Here is a 25,186-nt window from a genome sequence, read left to right as displayed (position 1 = left end):
CTGGGTCGTTGCGAAATTTTCTGCGGGATTTTCAAATTTTCAAACCCCTCCTTCGAAAAAATTCTGCATACGCGCCTGTCCATGAGAAAGACCATTTTTGTGCCAAATAAATATAGAAGATGGTTTCTGACAAAATCAAGAGGGGATCTGCGAGATCTGCCGCAGATCACCTCTTGATATCAAATATGGTGAGAATTTGAGCAGATGAGCAGCTGTATGACAATTTCCATCACCTCAACATCATGGCTGCTTCTGTACTACATGGGAACGAACCAACTATAATATGGGGTTCAGCCCTACATTTTAAAGACAATGGTTTTTTATATTGCATGACCCTAAAAAACAAACCAAATTACCACAGGAAAACATGGATGTTTGTACATTACATGAATTTTATAAAGTCAATTGTTTTTTAGTATAGTTTTCTTTAATGCCAAAGTATCAGACTAGAAATCTCTTTTTTTTAAATATATAGTGTACTTTTATATTATAAATGGACTGCAATATGAAGAAATTGTGTTTAGACGTCACACTTTATATGCAATATTTTGGCAATATGATTATTCTGTGCAAAGTTTTAAATAAATCAAGCCATGTAAGTACAAATATGTATGTAAAGCATATGCATATAAGCATATGCATTTTGAATCCAATATGAATTTATAAAATAAATAGTAAATAGTAAAAATGTGATAAGAATAAATATTAAAAAGATTTACCTGTATACTTCAATGTAGTCACCTCGCCATCTTTACAATTCAATTCGTCCTCCAAATTGTAATGCAGATCACCGTTCGGTCTAACGTCGTCTGTTCACTTTTTGTGATTGTACTGCATTTATATCATGTAGACATCATTTTGGAGGGAAAACAACATGTGCGAATTTCCCTTTATTCTGAATCGATGCCTCTTTGTGTTCAACACAATTGACAAACTTGATTGTGCGCACTGTGTAAATATTAGAGGAGTAGGACTTCATGCACACCACATATGTGTCTCGTTGTTCAACGAACGTGAACCTTATTCTGTCATCATTCATGTATATGTACCTGGCTTTTGATCAAGGCTTGTACGTTTGTTATCTGTAGAACAAAACACCTGTTGTAACATCAGGGCCCCGTCTTACAAACAGTTGATATCAATCGCAACTTTGTATTAAGAGATAGGAGACTGGAAAGTTGCGAGTGATTGATTGCGATTGATTTAGATCAATCTCAACTCTTTGTAAGACGAGGCCCTGGTGTCCAAAGGATTGAGCAGGTAAAATAGTAGTGCCTTTGAGGGAGAATATCCTACCGTGTTTACTCTGAATCAATTGTTGTCAAACTCAAAAAAGAGCTCAACCAATACAATAGTCATGACATTTGTAATAATATAAACACAGGCGGCGTTACAAGGGGGTGCGGGGGCACAGTGCCCCCCTCTGTTTTTTAGATACCCCAAAGTGCCCCTTTTAAAATAGGAAAAGTGACCCTTTAACTTTCTAAGAAGTGCCCTATTCAAATCTGAGAGGTTCAGGTACGAGAAGCGCCCCTTTTCACTTTTGATAAGCGCCCCCTTCACCTCTGATAATTGCCCTGTTCAAATCTGAGAGGTTCTCCATTTTGCTTTGACAAGTTTCCCTTTTCCTTAAAAAAAATGCCCCTTCCCTTTTTAATAACTACCCCTTTTTAACTCAGATAGGCGCATCTTATATTTTTACCCTGTGCAACTTTTCCTTTTTAATAAGTGCCCCTTCTTCTTATGATAAGTGCCCCTATTTAAAAAAAAGAGCCCCTTTCCCATCTCAAAATACCCTTTTCATCTATAAAAATGGTTCCTTTTCATTTTCATAAATGCCCCTTTTCAATTCTGAGAGATACTCTTTTATTTTGACACGTCCCCCTTTCCTTCCTAATAAATGTTCTTTTCCTTCTTATAAGTTCCCCTTCGCATAATCACCCCCTTTTTATCTTTGATAAGTTCCCCGTTTATTATAACATGCGCCTCTTTTTCTTTTTAGTAAGAGCCTCTTCCCCCTTTCACCTCCGATAAATGCTTCTATAAAAATCTGATCGATGCCCCTTTTTTTTCAACAAATGCACATTTCTCTTTATCATTGGTGCCCTTTTTTCATTCTCGTAAGTGCTTCTTTTCATGTATAGTCAATGCCCATTTTTCAGATGCGATATGTGCCCCTTTTTCTCTTCTAATAAGGAAACTATCCCTTTATCATAAATGCCCCTTTTCACTTCTTATAGATGCCCTTACCAAAATCTGATCGGTGCCCTTTTCCCGTCGACAAATGCCCATTTCCCATTATCATGGAATCCCTTTTCATCACTGGTGTGTGCCTCTTTGTTTAGGTGTAAGAAAGTGCCCCATTTTCACCTCTGATAATTAGCGTTGTACTTTGACACTTGCTCCTTTTCTTTTCTTATAAGTGTCTTAACCCTTTCGATAAGTGTCCCCTTTTCCTCTCATCATTAAACGTGCCCCTAATTTCAAGCGACTAAGAGCAACTTCCCCTAGAGCCCGCTCGCCACGCTCACTCGTAGTTATAGATGTTATAACCTCGGACCTCGTACCGCTACAAAATATGGCGACCGAGCTTTCTCAGTAAATGCCCCTATCCTTTGGAACAAATTACCAGCGCACTTTCATAATATTCATTCTCTCGACCAATTCAAGTCCTTGCTGAAAACGCAACTTTTTAATTCATAAATAATATTCTGCAGTTGTGAGTCGGTCAAAGGAGGTGCACACCGTCTTATTTTTTGTTTGTTCGATCCTATGTTTGATCCTATGTTTGCCCTCTTGTATGTATGTTTGTTTGATCTCACTCTTATCTTATTTTTTATTATTATATATGCATGATTTATTGAATAAAGAACAGATGTATAAGTTGTGTGTTTATTATAAGTTTTGGTAAATAATTGTTAAGTCAGAATATGGTGCGCTTAGAGACACCAGTATTAAGCGCCTTATAAATATTGTTTATTATTATTATTATTATAATTATGTAATTTATGCTATGGTCACATTACCCGAAAGTAGCCTACTCGGCGGCCGAGCGGCGAGTTTTTAACCAATTCTGCCCGGCGGCTGCCCGGCCACCGAGCGGCGGCCGCCCAGGCACCGCTCGTTTTTAGTACATCGCTCGGTCGCCGCTGAAGTTTTAGCGTGGAGTTAAAATTTGGGCGGCGCCTGCTCACTTTTTACTCGCCGCCCAAAATACGCTCGGTGCCTGGGCGGTCGCCGCCCGGGCACCGACATAATCGCTGGGCGATGCCTAATTCAGACACTATTACTGATCCCACGCACCAACACCAAGGCAGCCGAACGCTCATTCTCTTATGCTGGACCATCCACCTGGAACACTCTACCACAACACCTCCGCCTATGTAGTACAGAAGACACTTTCAAAAAGAAACTTAAAACCCAACTCTTTCCATCTTGAATCCATAATGTACATTTTGAGTAGCTAAATTTTCTTTTTGTTCATAATATCTTAATTACTGTTCCTTGTTTAATTGTTATGATTTGTATGTCTCTTTTCTGTTGTATAGCGCTCTGATCAGTTTGTCTGTAGTAGCGCTCAATAAGAATCAATTATTATTTATTATTATTAATTCCAGCAGCGACCGAGCAGGCTACTGATCGGTCGGTAGCTGCTCTGATTTGTGACCATAGCTTAATCAAAGGTCAGTCTTCCGTTATGTGAATGTGCTTATAACCCCATCAGGATTGATTTTGTCCTCTTTATAAGATGTCATTTTTCGCACTGCGACCTCACAAATCTTTAAAATTTTCCGCCTCTGGATATAAAGATCATCATTTCACTAGAAAAAATTGGCAAATTGTCATGAGGTTATAACTCCTTCCCTCACTGATCAATAAGTTATGTGTGTATCGTTCAGTTCCTTTTTTTTTTTTTTTTTTGCTTTCTTCATTCCTATACCCAATCATTATTGATTTAAACATGTTTATAAACATGAAGTAGTCTTAGCTGGAGAGGTGTTCTGGCGTGGAAGTGCCAGGAAGGACGAGCTAAAATAAAAATAAGCTTTCTGATTGCACTGCTTCCCTCAGTATAATCTTTTTCTTTTAATGCAACCTAATTAAAATTGTGATGATTGATGATTGTTAAATGTTATGTTAGAATGTAATTATTTTTTTTGTATTTATATATTTATTTACATGAATATGCACCTTCAAATTTCCGAAAACAAACTTTAAGTATTTTTGACATGACAATAAATTATCTTGTTTAAGTATATATAATTATTCAGGAACTTACGTGAAAATGGGGAACTTTTAATAAAGTATATTTCGCATGGTAGGTACATTTTGCCATATTTATGACTATAGACCAATAACATAGATTTTGTTTGTTTGTTTGTTAACATTATGAAATGGAATGCTTAGTACATTCATGTTATAAGATGTGTATCAAAATAACCAATGTATATGTAACCTAGAAATAATTGCTAGCTTGTCTTCATTGAGAATGTCATAACTGTCATAGATTTTTAAATATTTTTTAATTTTTTTTTTCTCAGACCTGCTATAATAAATCCCACCATAACGAAATGCTTCAGATCTCGTTCATTTGTCACATCATCTCACAATCATTAGTAAGCTAACAAGAGACAGTATACAAATAATACACATCAGTGAGGGCATTAGTAAAAATTACCCACACGAGGTACCTTTGAAACAGTCTAACACACCCGAGGCGATAGCCGAGGGCATTCGGTCCGTTTTGAAGGTACCGAGTGTGGGTAATTATTTACTAATGCCCGAACAAAATGATGTGTATTTTATGAGATTATGTTTCATTTGTTATATAAAATGATGTTTTATAACATGATGCTGATAATGACCGGTCATTATCCAAATTACGCTTAAGGCAAAATAAATGCCTGGTCACGTGTACGCTTTCAACCAATCATTTGATTAGGATGCACGTCATCATCTTATAATGGTATATAACTTCCCCTAGCTCAGCACATGCTCATACAAAACCTCCAAATTACCTTTCTTTTCCTGGTGATGCTAACTCTATGTTGGTATTGTATGGTCTTTTGTAAATAGGTGGTCAGTTCTGGTAAGGCTTTTTATATTTGGATGTCACCCGACCTTTAAATTTTGTATTCATTTCGTATTTTTTCTGTTTTCATTCAAATAATGATGTAAAGGTTAGAGTTGTCCTTTAAAAATTACTTTCTCTCTTCATGAACATGTAAATGTATGTGATCATGAATATGAACTGACACGCATGAAGACATTTGATATCATAATTTCCCTTTTTGAGAAGTGGTTTCAAATTGGCTGTAATTCTTATTGTTTTCATATGAAAGATTCCACTCGTAGCGCCTACTCCTTTTAGACAAGTACACGTGTATGTAAACCATCAAATAAAACGAATAAAGGTATTGCAATTCACCCGGGGGGTACTCACATATTAAGACTTACGGGATGTACCGCTCTAATGGGTCACTTTTTCTCCCCCAAATCCCTAAACATGGGTCCCATTTTTTTTAAAAGTACCACTATTAAAACATGGATTGGTTTTTCTAAAATTTCGCAAGATTTGGGGTTTTTTGCAACCGAAAATTTTGAAAAATGGGCCTACATTCGGAGAAAAATCTGCCAAAATGACTATTAACAAGGGGTTGGAGTTTCGGCACGCCCTTGTTAAAACCGAATCTGAGTGCCCCCTATCGGTGAAATGTTCAAAAACAGCAGAATACATGTACAAAATTTAAGGCAAAAATACATCTTATTGTGAAATACTTGCTGCATTTTAGTCTGTCTATCTGTCTCTCTTCTCTCCCCCCCTCTCTCTCTCTCTCTAGCAATACAACATGGATTAAGATTAATTTCAAATGGTAAATATTAGCTATCAGTTAACCGTCATTGTTATAACAAGAATATGCAAAATGAACTTTCAGAATGAATTTTATAGATTCAAGATTCAAGATTTATGAAAAACATGTTCGCTGCCAAATGCCAAATTCTCACAGGTCTTGTCAAGACCTGTGAGAATTATAACATACTAAGAGGGCGACATACTAGTGAAATAGATGTGAAGATTGAACTGTACAGTAGACAATGTTCATAATTGTCAGTATTGGTCTTTCTCTTCAGACCTTTCTAACGTTATCTCTGAGTGACATCGCCAGGAGAGGTCATCTACATGCACCGCAAGAGGCTGAGCAGTATGTCAGAAATATGGTAAAAAAGCTAAGTTTTACTTGGGAAAAAATAAAGGAGCAGATAGAGTGACGAAATGAAATTGGGGCCTATAAGGGTACATTTGCTCAAATAAAGAATTTGAATAGTCAACCACTGGTTAGGAAACATATTTGATTTGCAGGACTTTACAACTATATCTAATACCAATCGATAAAACTCTTGGAGTTTTGTCATTTATTTTTGCTTCTCATTTTGATTTTGATGACTGAAAATGTTATGTAAGTTATTTTTTGGGGAGAGGTTTCCTTATACGTAGTACCTAATATCTATATTTTTTGCTAAATCCCACACACTGTCCTCATATTATTGTAAACATGACTGTACATGGGTTTGGTGTCAGTGTGTATGTTTGTATTTATGATAGTATTATCAATATGTTAATGAATAAATTAATTCTGTTGACTACCTTTTTTTATATGACACATATTTGGTTTAGATCAAGTTATTTCAATCTTGTGAATATCTTTCAACAAAAATACGTGTTTTGGGGGTGAAAACTGAATTCATCAAGGTGTATAGGTATGTTTGTTAACATGATTGTATTATCAAAGATGTTGATCTATACTAATATCGCCTTTATTCGAACCAAGATTAATTGATTTCATTACAAAAATAAGCAGAGGGCCAAAGTCAAATATCATGTTGGTCGCCATCAACGAACAAACTAAGCAAACTTTGTTTATTTCAAAGATTCTATCATGATACTAAATATTTCGGAGGCGGGTTTTTTATTCAATTTGTAGCGAACGCCCCATCGGAAGGGGCGTCACAAAAATCACCCTTTTGACGAAAAATAGTTTTTGTTATAAATATTATTACAAGGAAACATCGAACCATCATGAGCATAAAATCATATGAAAACAATTTGAATAATCTAAATTTTGATATCAATTTCAATTGACTTGAAATTACCTAATATCATATTTTTAAGGAAAAAATCGGATTTGTTGTGATTTTTTTTTTGTTAACTGAAATTTCAAAATAAAAAAAGCAACTTTTTCGAATTTTCCAGGAGTTTTCCCATGTACAAGGACAATATCTTGTGCAAAGGAGAGCATTATATTTTTTTGAGAAAAAAGGCAACCCAAAGTTATTGATTAATACAAAACAACATTTTTGCCTATATGTTTATGTTTGTATTATTGTTGAGGACGTTTTAGGTGTGTTAAAATCGAGTTTTATAGATTGGTTTTAAGTAAAGCCTCAAATCATCATGGTTTAGGTGTCAGATGATGGACAACTAAATTACCTTCCAATTGATATCAATTTCATTCAGTTATTTGGTGTGTATCGTCCGGCTGGACGATAGCGATTGGACATTTAGTAATGCAGACATGTCAAAGGATTAGGAGTGCTGAGTGCAAATGATACCTACTTAAATATTATGTAATGTTACAAAAAATGAGGGCGAACAGTTGCCCCCCCCCCCTCACAATATCAACCATTAGTTGACACCTCCCTCCATCTGACTGCTAGGTAAAATCTCGTTATGGTAAAGTCAAATATTTTTAAAAAAATATATAAAAATAACTTCACAAATCCTGCTTTTGATCTAGCTGGAATTATGAAGACATCCCACGACACCGACACTGTAGGTCTCTTTAACCCTCAGAAAAATTACCAGAATGCCCATACAACTGTCACGCCGGTCTTATGTTTCCTCAAGTATTTTTTTCAGAAGAACATCAGAATAATGGAGCATTTTTATATTTTGTGGATAAGAGAGTTTGTGAAATAGGGGGAAGGAAAGAAGACGTCGGAGAAGAATGGATGAGATATTGAAAGAACGATGAAGAGAAATTGTCATTTGTTTAAACGATTAATAGTTCAGGTTGAACCAACAATTGAAGATAACTTGTACAAACATGAGAAAAAAACTTGTCCTTAAATATAGGAACATACACCTGCTCCAAAAACAAAAACGAAAACAAACGTTAAAGGTATTTTCGTGTGCAACTATTGTACATTCAGCCCCTCTTTTTTGCCTTTGGCCATTCGCTTATTATGATATATTTGAATAAAATAGCAGAGAGATTAGTTTATTGTCAAAGATTTCGCAGGAGATTGAGAGTTTGTGATTCACTCGTAGGGAGATGAGAACAAGGAGTAAGCAAAGGAGAGAAAGATTGGTGCTTAATGAAGTAAAAAAAAGAAGAAAAAAAAGAAGAAGCACTAGAAGCAAAACATGACCTGCAAGGTTTAGATCTTAGATTTAGAATGTTCAATTAAAATCCAACATTAAGTTTTAGTTGCAGTATAACGCTCGTATTAATCGATGAGGAGAATTGGAAACAGATTCGAGGGAGTTTGTTGGTGAGAGAGTTTGTGAAATAGAGAAAAGGACAGAAGAAGTCGAAGAAGAAAAGATGAGACAAGAACGATAAAGAGAAATTTCTTCATTTGTGTAAACGAGGAATAGTTCAGGTTAAACCAACAATAGAAGAAAACCTGTAAAAACATGAACAAATCACACTTTCTTAATATATATAGGAACATACAGCTGCTCAAAAAACCACAAGAACATCCGAACAACGAAATACCCATTTCAATAGCCTTTCGTGCAAAATTTCCGAAATTCCAAACAGGGCAATGACATTATTACATAATCATGAATTGATTTCTAAATACTACATCATTGTATTCCCCTTTTCATTTTGTTAAATACAATTTTACATGGTAAGAATAACAACAGGCTGTTTTGTTAAATGACGTTCATAAATTCAAGGTTAGCGCATTGGCCCGAGTGTGACATGATTTATAATGGCGTTTTCAACTTTAGTTGATTGGTAAATGCTTGTAGTTACCGTGGTCATTGTGCCCTTGGACCTCATTCAATTTCAGGCTTAAAAATAAATCATTACGTATCATCCCTACATCTATTTCTTTATGCAAAACGGGGAAATATACGCCGCTTCCTTGTAAAATGGAACATTGTTATAGCCGAAGCTAGACAGTCTGGGAGAGTTCTGTAAATCCTTCAAATAATGTAAATTATTCAAATTTTACGAAACGCCCTCCTCTCAACTAATGAAATGGAAGCTCTTATTACCAATCATGTGAAAGAATATGTTTTGACTAATGCGTGATTATACAAATTTTGCCGGGAAGCCGCCTCCTAATGGACATATATTGTAAATTATCATTTCGATCCGGCCTGAATATATATCGCGAATGCACTTCAATATTGAACAATTGGGCATATATTTCTGGGGTTTTTTTTGCGAATTTATGTTGAAGTATTGCCATCTAAACCTTTGAAGGCAATATTTAAACAATATTGAATATTTCGCACCCAAAATCCTTGAACCGCAATTTCACCACTACCAGTCTTTACCTTTAAACAATCTGCATACAAGACACATGATATAATATCATAAGCTGGCAGAGGTTATCAACAATTTGACACAGTAAAGGTACTGCTTATGTGGGGATATTTTTCTCCTCCGGTGGTCTCATTTTACATCTTAGAGTGATACAAAATAGACAAATCAAAGAAAGTGTCCATTGTGACGATGTGTGTAAAAAAGCACGGTGAAGAATAGCCTACTTAGGCCAGTCAAAGTTAAATTTTTATCCCATCCGTTGACCACCATTCCTGGATTATTTGTTTTAAAACTCTATATGCCGTTGAATGACAGATCTAATAACATTTTATTTTCTTGGTAACGCACATGGGACGCCATGTTGAAATGCCCTGGACCAGCGTTTTTCTACCGGTTTTCCTCAGCACCATGAGATGCTACACGTCATCGCTAGGGATGCAGCGAGAGATTTTTAAAGTTCTGATATTCGGGCAACCATCACTTCACATTTGGTCAGCCAGGTGCTCAAGGATAGTCATATTCGGGCATCAACAAAACTGACGGTGTGTTTTTGATAAGGAATTTAAAAGTTAGACAATAAAATGTCCTATATCCACGCTCGCTTCGCTCTGTCGCAGAATTTAGAATCACGAGGATTTCAGGCTGCGAAGTGCTCGAACATTGTCCTGTTTAGGGAGACCGAATGTATCGATTGATTATTTTATATCTAAATAAAATCCAAACTTGAGACTTTTTTCCCCTTTGGCTAAACTCGTTATGTTCAGGAACAGGACAATCCCGTGCAAGGTGATGCCTACAGGTTCTCATATTCGGGTATGGAGGTATCGAAATGTATAATTTGTGTATACTTTCAGTCATTTGTATAGCGAGATGTCCAAATGTATTATTTTATGTTTCATGTTGTGTCGAGTTCGAGTTCGACTCCCGCCGCGGCACTTATGTCCTTTTGCCATACATTAATCTACATTGCCACCCTCGACCCAGGTGATGTAAATGGGTACCTGGCAGAAAAGATTTCCGACCGACCGACCCATCTTTTCGAAGTTAAAGGGCAATACAAAATCTTGTTTAGGCCCGATGCCTGGAAGACCGGTAACCCCGACAACGGTGCAGAAAATAAGTGTTTCTTCATTCCGCCAAGAACCTGGAGTAGGCATCTGTTCTGACGTAACTTGGATTATTACGCTGTCTGGGTAAATTTCGTCTGCATCAAAAAGTCTGATTAATTTTCCTTCCTTGTCTGACGAGGCAAAAATGTTTCCTCATGTCGACTCATGAGTCATGGCCTCGTTCTCTCTCTCTCTCTCTCCCTCTGTCCTTCCCACACACACTGATACATCCCACTTTCACTCCTTCACAAACACACATACACACACACACACACACACATACATATATTCTCCCCTATCCCTCTCCCCTCCTATCTATCTTTAATAGCTTATAGGCTACTAAGTTGTCTTTGAAATCTTTAGTGTTTTTCCAGGCTCGTAATACAATCTTCCATTTTATTATTATCATGAGATATTATAGATAGGTAAAGAAGGAACAAAATAAATAGGCTTTTCGATCGCTCTACTCTTTTCCACTGAAATGAGTTGAATAGATATGAACTTCACAATACACACCGATAATTTCGTTTCTAACAAAAAATCCTTAAAGGGGCTAAGGAGATATGAAGAAGAAAAAATACGCTGTTTATTAGAATTCCATTCAAATGTTGTTTTGAAAGTTTAATTAATCATGGGTAACTACTTGATGTCATTTCCAATACATTAAACGAGCATAACTTGATGTACATTCAAATATATCTGTATTCGAAGATAGCCACAAGTGAGATTTTCTTAAACGCAGTACAAATGGATACCTATGGGATTTTTGCTATGAATTATATTTGCATCAATTCCGATCTAAAATATCTATTTTAAGAGGGATATTTCCTAAAGATTGGGAGTTTGGATATGTTTTGTTTGCAGCTTGTAAATAGCTTATTGTTAGCACATTATTGTCATCGTGACTGTATAGAGATGTCAGTTGGTATATTTGTATTTATGATCGTATTCTTACTAAAAAGTGGCCTTCATTTTTTTGCCTCAATGAATAGATTCATTCAGTTTGGGGCTGTGTTATTGAACTATATTTTGTTTATGTTTTTCATATTTCACGAAATAAACTAGGGAGGTATGAGGAGTTCACAATATTCCATAGTAGAGATTGTAATTTAAAAGAGTTGTTGTTTTAATCTTGTGAATATATTTCAACAAATTACATTTGTAAAGTAAACATGATATTATTAAGGTATAGGTATTATATGTTTCTTAACATGATTTTATTATCATATCTTGTAGTTTTGATCTTTACAAATACCCTCTACATTATATACCTCTTTTTAGAAATCTAGCCATCTGATTGGACTCGAAATTGAACTCGTGATTTTAGCCATTCCCGTAAAGAAACGAACGATGCCAGTAACCGTTAATACTTCATGAGTGAGATTCCCTAAAGATTCCGGGTACCGGGAAAATAGTAACGTTTTGATGAGATCCCCATTGGTTTACGTGTTAATACTTACCTTGTGCGAGCGCGGATAGCATACAGTGCTTTTTGTCTGCGATTCCTAAATGATTGTAACTTCAGTCATCTTTCCAGCGAAGATTAACAGACAGTGTCTCAAATTTTCTGTGATGTTTTACCCAATTTTGACTCAAGAAAAGGATAAGGTAAAAAATCTAGGTAGATTTTTGTGTCAATTTGGTATATAAAAGACATTATCGACTGCTTTGATATTCGAGGTCTGACTGACGTCACATTAAGCCCATAAAACAGCCAGGCCTCTCATAGCAGTCGTTTTATCTATGTTAAGATATATAGGAATAAAAATGACAGAGAGATGAAGTAATTGACATATATTTGGCAAGAGATTGATAGTTTATGTTAGACTCATAGGGAGGGAGTGGGGTAGTAAACAGACTTTTATTTGAAATCCAACTTTAAATTTTGTTTGCAGTAAAGAAATAATGATAATAATTGAAGAGAATGGAGAGATTTATGTGGTTCAAAGAGTTTATCGTCATTTATATAAACGAGTAATAGTTCAGGTTAAACCAACAATAGAAGAAAACTTGTACAAACATCAGAAAATAATATTTCGTTAAATATAGGGACATACACTTGCTCCAAGATCAACAGGAACATCCGGACAAGGAAATACCAATTTCCTTGAGTTATTGATTCTTGTTCCTATAACAAAATAATGTTAAAGGTATTCAGCGCCATTAACCATCCGCTGTAAATGTATATAGACTGCATCAGCACTGTAAAAAAATGTAATACATGTAACTTCAAAAGCTTTCACGGACAACACAAACAACAACAACAACATGATACTTTTATAACACTTATGCTTCCTGGGAGAAATATCAATTATTTTAACATATTTGTGGCTTACACCAAGTAAATAAGATCGATTGATCAATCTGTATTGAAAAACAAGTCGGGAGAGCTTGTGTATTTGTTTCTAGTTCATCGTGACAGTGCCATGAACCAGTGATGGCTGGTCCAAACAAAATTTCTGACTTGTTTTTCAATACAGATCGATCAATCGATCTTATTTACTGGGTGTAAGCCACAAATATGTTTAAATAAACAGGATACTTAAATGTAAAGCTCAAAACTAGCGCAAAGCCTGTAAAAACCAATCTTTTGAAATGTCAATAGCCTCTCGAACCTAGTTATGAAATGTTAAAACATGACAATGACACTATTACATGATCATAAACCCAGCTCTATATACATTATAAGAGGGTAGTGAAATTGCCCATGAAGCGGTTTTTATTTTAATCTTATTCATGACCTGTTTCTTCATGGTTAGTCTTTTTACGTCTGTATTATGCCTTTAAGCTACGTATCCATCTCTGGTTATTGTTCTAAGAAGGTATTTTGGGAAAGAAAGTTTATCAAGGACACTTCATGAATATAAAAACAGGCGACATGTCTATTTAAACCTTTAGTCTCTCTGGGCTTAAATCAATTGTTGTCACACCATTCCAAATGATGATGAATCGTTCTCGGCACCTTGCTTGTCTTGTATTTGTAAGTCTGGTGCTCGTGGTGCATCATGCCTCTTCCCAAGGTAAGTCTTTCATAACTTTATTATACAGCTAGAATACTTGTCAAGTTTATTAGAACAAAGTGCTATTTATTTCATCGTTTATCAATACTTGTTATCTTCAATATTTTTAACCTCGTGGAAGTGTGATGACTAAGTGGTAAATCAGCGGCCTCGTAACCGGGAGGTTCAAGGTTCGAAGCCAAGTCACAGAGCAAGTTCCCTTAGGTAAAGTATGGAATGCTCATTAGCAAGTCCAGTAGAGGGGTTTTAAACTTTAAAACCCCTCCTATCTATCTTTAATAGCTTATAGGCTACTAAGTTGTCTTTGAAATCTTTAGTGTTTTTCCAGGCTCGTAATACAATCTTCCATTTTATTATTATCATGAGATATTATAGATAGGTAAAGAAGGAACAAAATAAATAGGCTTTTCGATCGCTCTACTCTTTTCCACTGAAATGAGTTGAATAGATATGAACTTCACAATACACACCGATAATTTCGTTTCTAACAAAAAATCCTTAAAGGGGCTAAGGAGATATGAAGAAGAAAAAATACGCTGTTTATTAGAATTCCATTCAAATGTTGTTTTGAAAGTTTAATTAATCATGGGTAACTACTTGATGTCATTTCCAATACATTAAACGAGCATAACTTGATGTACATTCAAATATATCTGTATTCGAAGATAGCCCCAAGTGAGATTTTCTTAAACGCAGTACAAATGGATACCTATGGGATTTTTGCTATGAATTATATTTGCATCAATTCCGATCTAAAATATCTATTTTAAGAGGGATATTTCCTAAAGATTGGGAGTTTGGATATGTTTTGTTTGCAGCTTGTAAATAGCTTATTGTTAGCACATTATTGTCATCGTGACTGTATAGAGATGTCAGTTGGTATATTTGTATTTATGATCGTATTCTTACTAAAAAGTGGCCTTCATTTTTTTGCCTCAATGAATAGATTCATTCAGTTTGGGGCTGTGTTATTGAACTATATTTTGTTTATGTTTTTCATATTTCACGAAATAAACTAGGGAGGTATGAGGAGTTCACAATATTCCATAGTAGAGATTGTAATTTAAAAGAGTTGTTGTTTTAATCTTGTGAATATATTTCAACAAATTACATTTGTAAAGTAAACATGATATTATTAAGGTATAGGTATTATATGTTTCTTAACATGATTTTATTATCATATCTTGTAGTTTTGATCTTTACAAATACCCTCTACATTATATACCTCTTTTTAGAAATCTAGCCATCTGATTGGACTCGAAATTGAACTCGTGATTTTAGCCATTCCCGTAAAGAAACGAACGATGCCAGTAACCGTTAATACTTCATGAGTGAGATTCCCTAAAGATTCCGGGTACCGGGAAAATAGTAACGTTTTGATGAGATCCCCATTGGTTTACGTGTTAATACTTACCTTGTGCGAGCGCGGATAGCATACAGTGCTTTTTGTCTGCGATTCCTAAATGATTGTAACTTCAGTCATCTTTCCAGCGAAGATTAACAGACAGTGTCTCAAATTTTCTGTGATGTTTTACCCAATTTTGACTCAAGAAAAGGATAAGGTAAAAAATCTAGGTAGATTTTTGTGTCAATTTGGTATATAAAAGACATTATCGACTGCTTTGATATTCGAGGTCTGACTGACGTCACATTAAGCCCATAAAACAGCCAGGCCTCTCATAGCAGTCGTTTTATCTATGTTAAGATATATAGGAATAAAAATGACAGAGAGATGAAGTAATTGACATATATTTGGCAAGAGATTGATAGTTTATGTTAGACTCATAGGGAGGGAGTGGGGTAGTAAACAGACTTTTATTTGAAATCCAACTTTAAATTTTGTTTGCAGTAAAGAAATAATGATAATAATTGAAGAGAATGGAGAGATTTATGTGGTTCAAAGAGTTTATCGTCATTTATATAAACGAGTAATAGTTCAGGTTAAACCAACAATAGAAGAAAACTTGTACAAACATCAGAAAATAATATTTCGTTAAATATAGGGACATACACTTGCTCCAAGATCAACAGGAACATCCGGACAAGGAAATACCAATTTCCTTGAGTTATTGATTCTTGTTCCTATAACAAAATAATGTTAAAGGTATTCAGCGCCATTAACCATCCGCTGTAAATGTATATAGACTGCATCAGCACTGTAAAAAAATGTAATACATGTAACTTCAAAAGCTTTCACGGACAACACAAACAACAACAACAACATGATACTTTTATAACACTTATGCTTCCTGGGAGAAATATCAATTATTTTAACATATTTGTGGCTTACACCAAGTAAATAAGATCGATTGATCAATCTGTATTGAAAAACAAGTCGGGAGAGCTTGTGTATTTGTTTCTAGTTCATCGTGACAGTGCCATGAACCAGTGATGGCTGGTCCAAACAAAATTTCTGACTTGTTTTTCAATACAGATCGATCAATCGATCTTATTTACTGGGTGTAAGCCACAAATATGTTTAAATAAACAGGATACTTAAATGTAAAGCTCAAAACTAGCGCAAAGCCTGTAAAAACCAATCTTTTGAAATGTCAATAGCCTCTCGAACCTAGTTATGAAATGTTAAAACATGACAATGACACTATTACATGATCATAAACCCAGCTCTATATACATTATAAGAGGGTAGTGAAATTGCCCATGAAGCGGTTTTTATTTTAATCTTATTCATGACCTGTTTCTTCATGGTTAGTCTTTTTACGTCTGTATTATGCCTTTAAGCTACGTATCCATCTCTGGTTATTGTTCTAAGAAGGTATTTTGGGAAAGAAAGTTTATCAAGGACACTTCATGAATATAAAAACAGGCGACATGTCTATTTAAACCTTTAGTCTCTCTGGGCTTAAATCAATTGTTGTCACACCATTCCAAATGATGATGAATCGTTCTCGGCACCTTGCTTGTCTTGTATTTGTAAGTCTGGTGCTCGTGGTGCATCATGCCTCTTCCCAAGGTAAGTCTTTCATAACTTTATTATACAGCTAGAATACTTGTCAAGTTTATTAGAACAAAGTGCTATTTATTTCATCGTTTATCAATACTTGTTATCTTCAATATTTTTAACCTCGTGGAAGTGTGATGACTAAGTGGTAAATCAGCGGCCTCGTAACCGGGAGGTTCAAGGTTCGAAGCCAAGTCACAGAGCAAGTTCCCTTAGGTAAAGTATGGAATGCTCATTAGCAAGTCCAGTAGAGGGGTTTTAAACTTAAGGTACTATGTCCCTTTTGCAGCCAACCTCAAATTCTGTAGAACTTTGCAGGAATTATGAATATGTCATGTATGTCCTATCTGTGAAATTGAAACGTTAGCAGTGTCCTCATATTCTAATTATGCAAGAAAACCCGTTTACTTGCTATAATTTACTGTCAGACACTATTGAGTGACTGACTGGCTTTTTTCTTCTTTGGTAATAACATACATGAAAAGAGTTGTAAAGGGTACATGAGCATTTGTCTACATCAATAACCCACTTCTTGTGATGGCCAAGATTAAACTGATTGAATCTTTGCGCAGCATAAAACGTATGACCATTTGGTACAATTGTCTGAAAATCAAGACTATTACTTTTGGGCTCTATAGCCCTAAAGTCGATTTGACAACTAATAGTCATTATTTTCCCACTTAAAGACATTTTCAAGCCCCACCTTTTTTAGGGAAGTTCTAAATAAGTATTATCTCTCAAATGCAGTTGGAATTTAACTTTTTCATTTTGTTGGCCTGCAAAAGGGACATAGTACCTTTAAGGGAACTTAAAACCGTCGGTTCCGAATGCGTCTTATTTTGTCATACGCAAGCGAGCCCAGATTCACCGACATCTGAAACAGAAAAAATGCCTATATTTTTTTTAATGCCTTATATTATTTAATCAAAATTTATTTTAAGAATGATATTACCATGTTGTATATGCTATAAATTTTTCTTCAGCTTGAAAGCCAAAATAAGGGAGATATGCGAAGGTGAATTTTGGACAAATTTTGCTCCTCTCTTCGAACAGGGCCTCGATAGCCATTACGAATTCAAAAGCTTTTCTGACTTTACGGGGTTTTAATTGCACCCTAGCTAGCCCCGCGTCTCAAAACTTCAAAAGATACTTTTAAAGATAAAGAAATTTTTCTGTTTCAATCTGGGCTCGCTTGCGTATGAAAAAACTTACTTACAAGCATACACATGCTTGTTAGCAGTCAGGTAGAAACACACCATCAAACAATCATCGGAATTTATCGGAATATCTTGTAATTGTAATTGTGGAGTCCCACAAGGATTAATATTAGGTCCTCGTCTTTTATTATTGTATATTAATGATATAACCAATGCACCATCCTCTTTATCGTTTAAACTTTTTACTGACGGCACGGACATTTTTACTCTCATGAGGATGTGGATGCCCTTATTCGTATACTTAATTTAGAATTACCAAAGGTATCTAACTGGTTTGAAAGTAATAAACCATCTCTCAATATTAATTAAACGAGCTTCATACACTTTAAACCCCAAATTGTCCATATAATATTGTAATTTATGATAAACCCTTAGAACCTAAGAAATGTACACACAAATTTGGTGTTCTTACTGATGAAAACCTTATCTTGAATTAAAACATACGACATACAATTACATGTAGTTTTAGGAATAATGGTATACTTTATTAGACAAAATACATTTCATTTCAAAACTTGGTGTGGGCTTCAAGTGCAAAGACAAAAATGAACCCTATTTATTCATTGCATAACAAATGGCGCTTGGAATATAGGCTAATCCTTATTTTTCCTGATTCATCTGAGAATTTGTTTATATTAATTAACACTATCCCATTCTTACCCTACTCGAAATTCATAAAAACTTTCATTTGATAAATCCTAAATTATTGATCCTGCATACATCAATTAGACATCATGGTCCAGATTTATGGAATGCACTCCCTGACCCAATAAAATCTTGTAAAATCTTAAATTCATTTGAATTCAATAAGAAGAAAGCACTTCTGTGATAGTACATTGTTCGATCTTTTCTCAATGCTGAGTAAATATTCAATATTTTTTTCCAGATTTCTATAAACATCCATCACTATATTTTATAACTCCCGTATTCTTTAATACTTTGTCTGTGTCAGAATATTTACGTCAATATATTTAAATTTTCATCACCATTATCATTTACATCATTATTATCATCATCATCATAATCATCACCATCATTAGTTTTTGTTATTCTTTTAATCATCCACATCTTCCCAGGCTATTACGCTATCAAGCAAACGCTTATTATGGTTTCCCTTCTTCTTCTTCTACATATTTATTAATGAATAATACTTGAAAGTGTTTTATCAGTTTTTTGAATTTATTTTCAACATTTCTATTATAATTATATTGTGTATACGTCTACAAAAATTGTTTCGCAAAGTAGAATCTACTTACAGTGAACTTTCACAATTTCTTCTTGTTTTTCTTCTTAATATTTTTTTTACATTTAAATGTATTTAAAAAATTGTGGTAAAGTACTCCAATTATTGGAATATTTAAACCATTTATATAGATTAGACAATTAAAACTTGCTCAGCTTTTACAAACAAAATGTTGAACGTTGAAAACAACCCCTCCCTTTGATTACCATAATGTGACACTTCTCATGATTTCTATGCATTTCGATGCAGATTCCAATTCAGATTCTTTTTCAGAGAGCAGCTTTTCTGCAGGACTCCTTTCAACTTGTTATTATCTTGGAGTGCCGTATCTTCACTCCGAAGTATGGGACGTTCACGAATGCATGACCTGCACGTGTACAAACGGCACTATTAGTTGCGTGATTGAAGAATGTAAGGGGCTTCTCTGCGTTGAACCCGTTAGACCGCCAGGAGACTGTTGCTATATCTGCCCGTACGGTAAGTCTCCTGATAGCCTCCCCACCCCCACCCGCCCTCTTATAGGAACACACCTACATAAAACCCCAAAATCAAGGGAAGCAGGATTTAATTTACTTTAATTTCTAGATTGCCTGATTCCGGGACTCTTCAACTAATAATGTGTTACGAATAAAGGGTTTCGAAGTTGATCGGGAGGGGGGGGGGGGACACGAAAATGTTTTCCTTCGCGTTCTTATCTAACTCTTTGTTTTCTTCTTTCCCCTCTTTATATCTGCTTATTTTTTGCTATTTGCTCTTCTTTTCGTCAACCCCCTTTTTCAAGTTTACATCCTCTTTTTAGTCTCGAAGTGCTGCGTATACGTTGTGTGTTTTTCTAAATGTCTAACTTTCCCGTTGCACACGTGTCGTCATTTCAACTGCGTTATTACTAGGGTTACTAAACTGGTGAAAGCAATTTGCCAAATACCATTTATTAAATGCCATGGACGTTCTGTTTATTTTGTCAGTCTCACATTGCTTACCCCAAAACCACGCAAATTGCGCTCTACCGCAGTATTACGTCACTAATAAGGGACTTTTAGATTTGCGTGGACTGATACGTGTGACGTCCATTTAAGGCAGTACATTAAAGATACTATGTCCCTTTTGCAGCAACATCAAATTCTATAAAACTTTGCAGGAATTATGAATATGTCATGTATGTCCTATCTGTGAAATTTAAACGATAGCAGTGTCCTAATATTCAAATTATTCAAGGAAACCCGTTTACTTGCTAGACTTCACTGCCAGACACTATTGAGTGGCTGTTGGCCTTTTTTCTCTTTTGGTAATAACATACATACAATGAGCTGTAAAGAGTAGATGAGCATTGTTTTGTCTACATCAATGACCCACTTCTTGTAATGGCCAAAATTGAACTGATTGAATCTTTGCGCAGCATAAAACGTGCGACCACTCGGTACAATGGTCTGAAAATCAGACTATTACTTACTGGCTCTCTAGCTCTTAAGTCGATTCGACAACTAATCGTCGTTGTTTTCCCACTTAAAGACATTTTCAGGCCCCCCTTTTTTTTTAGGGAAGTTCTAAATAAGTATTATCTTTCAAATGCAGTTGGAATTTAACCTTCATTTTTTTTGACCTGCAAATAGGACATAGTACCTTTAAAAGGACGTCGATCGTAGCAATCCCCATTGTCTTCGTGCGAATCTAAAAGTCCCTAATGACGCCTCTTCTGCAACAGGCATGTAAGACTGAATACTGTGACTCGTTCATATCAGACATGCCAAACTCAAATGTTCAGCATCCAACGTGTTTTTATTCCCCCCCCCCTCTTTTTTCGTATCATGATAGTAATAAATTAGTCATCAAATCTATTTCTTAAATTCTGATTCATACCAGTGGTGACCGTGCGTAAAGTCAAACCCACCATACAAAGTAACGTGACAACTAACGGACACACAACACTGGTTCTTGCGGTAGACGTCATATTTAGATATACCAGAAGTACGACAGGAGTGATAGGCGAATCTCTCTGGCAGTTGTCTGCCTGGATTGCTCCTGTAAATCCTACTCACAGGTATGCTCTTGCGACATTCTTACAGAAACAGATAAAGAGTCATAAAACCTGCGCAATTTTTTTTTTTTTTTTAAATTAATGTAATTTGCCTTTTATTGTCTATTAGCAACAACATACCTGTATACTATGCGTATAAAACTTTGCTTTCATGTTCAAAATGATTTTTTAAATATATTATTGCAAAATTATGTCCTGAAGTATGTTAAATTTAAACTTTTATGTATTTTGCTTTTCTTCTTGAATTACTTGATAGACGTACGCTCACAATTAAACAGTTTCCGCACAACTGCTCACTATTATTTTTAATTTGATTATTATTATTATTCTTAAATATTCCCCTATATTTTATTATCAATTTAATTGGCTCATCAACACTTTATTCATGCATTTGAAGTTCATTGTTTACCAATATCTTTTTTTTTTTTTATCCATTCTGTATGGTAAACATGGTATTTTAACTATTTGGACTACAATCGTGTATCATACTTTAACAAAAAGGGTTTCATGAATAAAACCCGAATTGAATCGAGTTATAAGGACAGATATTCGGAAATGAAGGTGATTATTTGTTTAGTTAGTTTATTTATTGAATTCATTAATATCTTTATTGATTAAATCACTAGTTAACTCATCTATTTATTCATCTATTCATTTATATATTATAAATTAATTTATTTGTTTATTTATTAATTGTTGATAGCTTGAAGTCATTCGAGCCTGAGATGGGAAATGAAAGTTTATCACTGTAACCCTCGCGGAAATCAAGACAGTAGATGCATGCACCCATTTCATATAACAGCAATACAAGTCAATATGTGAACTGTTCATTTTGCATTCACTTTGGTCACTATCAGTCACACAATAGGTTACACCGAGCAAGTTCTCAATGTTGATCAAGCATCGCAGAGCTACATCGAAGGAGATCAATTCATCTTTCGGGACGTCGTGTATCCGTTCGTTGCTCCTACTTTTAACTGCGACGAGGCCAAGGTCTGTGTTGAGCTTAAACGCGGAAGAAATGCAGTCACAACAAGTCCTTTCCGTTTTAGCAGTTACCAACAAAGCTCTACACCGTTGATTGGCTGCATTTCACTATGTACTGGTAGGAAGTAGGTCAGAGGCCCGGGTTGAAGGGGAGACTGGCAGGGAATGGGGAGGTTACAAGGCTTAAAGGGTGTGTTAAATAGTCGGACCTCACCATACTATTAATGTAAAAATTGTGTACAAGGGCATGAGCGGTTCTACATTATAATTTGGTGAGGAGGCTTAGGGTTCTTGCATTAAAATTCTACACTTTTTTTCGGAAGAAATTCGAAATCCCGACAGATTGTGATGTCTACCAAACGATTTCGACACAATAATTCTATCGAATTGTATAGTAATTTTACAGAAGGATTTCTGTGTCATTTATTTCTTTACAAAATAATTGTATTGAAAACGAAGCCACTCCACAAAATAGACCACTTCGTAGTTTTTATTACATGAGATGACTCCAAATTTCTATAGATCTTTTAGTAGTATTCCTTTCGTGCATTTTAGTATAATCACTGTCAAACTCATAAATGTACATCATGAATATCTTATGTTTGCTGTATTGAGAATAATAATTCCAACAGTGTTCCATAGAAATTGTCATCGGTGCATAAACGTTTGATAAATACAGAACTTTAATCAATAGGTTTAACATTTTTGGTAAAAATGACATTCATATGCCAATGTGCAGATTATATCCCAAAACTGGCCTATATGCCAAGGACACTTTTTCAAGTCGTGATATACTCAATATAGTAAGAGTAAACATGTCAACAAGATGGGCTTAATCAAACTCGCATTTGGTCATTGCAATCGTTCATAAGAGCCAATGATGGATTCAGTGGGCACCGGGGACACGTGCCCCTCACCCTCCCCAAGTGAAGGGAAACAAAAAATAGAATAGTCATTGGCCGATAATATTTTGTTGGTGTGTGCTTGTACGAGGCTTTTTGAACTTGTTTCATCACTTATATGATCATAATTGGGTTTCATATCGATATTACCTTTAATAATACATATCCGTCTTGCGCATGCGTTGTATACGTCTGAAGAAGTGTAAAAACAAAAACTAAAAGTAGAAGAAAATTTATTTCCTTTTTATCCCTCACAATTCTTTTAACAACTTTTAAAAAAAGATAGTTGGTAGCTTATATTTAGCATTCGTCGTATGGATGTAGGATGTTTCTTTCCTTGGGACCTAGTGACGAGTAACTCCATTAAGTACTTGGAATTAATAATGAATGAACTTAAATACTCAGTATACAGTCGGCATGTCTTATTTATTGCTATGTCGGGCAAACGTGGGGCAAGTTTTCAAGTTGTCAAGAACAACCTATGTTTGAAAGTATGCACAAAATATGAATATAATAACTTGATAAAGGACTTCGCATCGTACGTCACGTTATCAAAAAAGGGAGATGCATGCCCATGTCGTGCTGAGAATCTTTGCATTTTGCTAAGTTTATACTTCTCTCATACACTTTGGTTGGAAATCTTATAGATTAGTAGGCAAGAATACAATAAATATCTTAAGTTATTTCCCAGGGATAGGTTTCCTTTAACCATTAAAGCTTCCTGCTTTAACGTAGTACCTGTGTTTATTTTTATTTAATTTCTTCATATTTCCAAAGACAGTTCTTTTCACTGTAAAAAGCCTGCTTTTATTTTCTGTTAATCGATTTTAAGGGACCCATATATTGAAAAGTACAGTATAAGATGTTCAAATAGTGAATTTATTATATAATATTTCACGATATAAAACTACGAAGGTATGAGCAGTGCACAATATTCCTTAGGAGATATTGAAGTTTAAATGACTTGTTATATCAATCTTTTGAATACCTTTCAACAAATTATATTTGTATAGCAAAAATCATATCCTTGAGGTGTGTAGGTATCTTTGTAGTTTTATCTATACCAATAGCGCCTGTATTTTAACCAAGATAAATCTTTTTCATCAAAATTACGTTTTATATCAATGTAAAGCATTATGACATATCGGAATAAAATCACAGAGAGATGAGGTTAGTGACAGAGATTAAGAGTTTTTGTTTGACTCGTAGAGAGATGAGAACGATTAGTGAGCATAAGAGAGGGGAAAACATTGGTGATTAATAAAGTAGAAAGACTTAGGGAGTGAAAATGAAAGCAAATTGTAACCAGAGAGATTTTAGATCTTAGATTTCAGATTTTTATTTGGAATCCAACCTTAATTTTTAGTTGCGATAAATAAATAATGATAATAGATGAAGAGAATTGGAAAGAGGATGGGGAGATGTTGTGGGTGAGAGAGTTCGTGAAAAAAGAGAAAAGAAACTGAAGAAAAGATCGGGGAAGAGTAGATGAGACATAACAAGAACGTCGAAGAAAAATTTCGTCATTTATGAACATCAATTTATGTAGAACATTGCAGAAATCATGAATATGTCATGTATGTCTACTTGTGAATTTAGACGTTAGCAACGTCCCAGTAGTCAAACTATGCAAGGAAACCCGTTTACTTCATAAACTTCACTGTCAGACATTATTGAGTTACTGACTGACTTCTTTTTTTACTTTGGTAATAAACTACGTAAAATGAGCTGTAACAAGTACATGCAGCATTTATCTATATTAATAACCGAATTCTTGTAATGGCCAAAATCAAACTGATTGAATCTTTGCGCAGCACGAAACATATGACTTTTCCGTAGGAGAATCTGAAGATCAGACTATTTACATAAGTGATACCAATCCCTTAGGTCGATTTGACAACAAATCGTCGTTATTTTTCCACCAAAAGACATTTCCAGCCCTTTCGTTTTAACGGAAATTCTAAATCAGTATTATCTTTCAAATGCCATTGGAATTTAACCTTTTCTTTTTTTAGGCCTGCAAATGGGACATAGTACCTTTGGTAAAGTAGAGAGAGAAGCAATAGGAGCAAAATATGACCTGCAAAATTTTAGATCTTAGATTTAGGATTTTTTATTTAAAATCCAACATTAAGTTTTGGTTGCAAC

General features: G+C 35.0%; 1 protein-coding gene across 1 annotated transcript; it reads left to right on the top strand.

Moving 5' to 3' along the window:
* Nucleotides 1–19,385: 19,385 nt before the first annotated feature.
* On the top strand, nt 19,386–22,722 carry LOC100891630. Its single transcript, XM_030985063.1, has 3 exons — nt 19,386–19,591; nt 20,975–21,152; nt 22,007–22,722. Exons 1-3 carry the CDS (start codon nt 19,477–19,479, stop codon nt 22,263–22,265), a joined length of 552 nt encoding a protein of 183 aa, XP_030840923.1. The 5' UTR covers nt 19,386–19,476; the 3' UTR covers nt 22,266–22,722.
* The last annotated feature ends 2,464 nt before the right edge of the window (nt 22,723–25,186 follow it).

The sequence above is a fragment of the Strongylocentrotus purpuratus genome, unplaced genomic scaffold (genome assembly GCF_000002235.5).
Source record: "Strongylocentrotus purpuratus isolate Spur 01 unplaced genomic scaffold, Spur_5.0 spur5_scaffold_14, whole genome shotgun sequence".
Lineage (NCBI taxonomy): Eukaryota > Metazoa > Echinodermata > Echinoidea > Camarodonta > Strongylocentrotidae > Strongylocentrotus > Strongylocentrotus purpuratus.
Note: the sequence above shows the minus strand (reverse complement) of the source record. Positions and strands in the feature narration are given on the sequence as shown.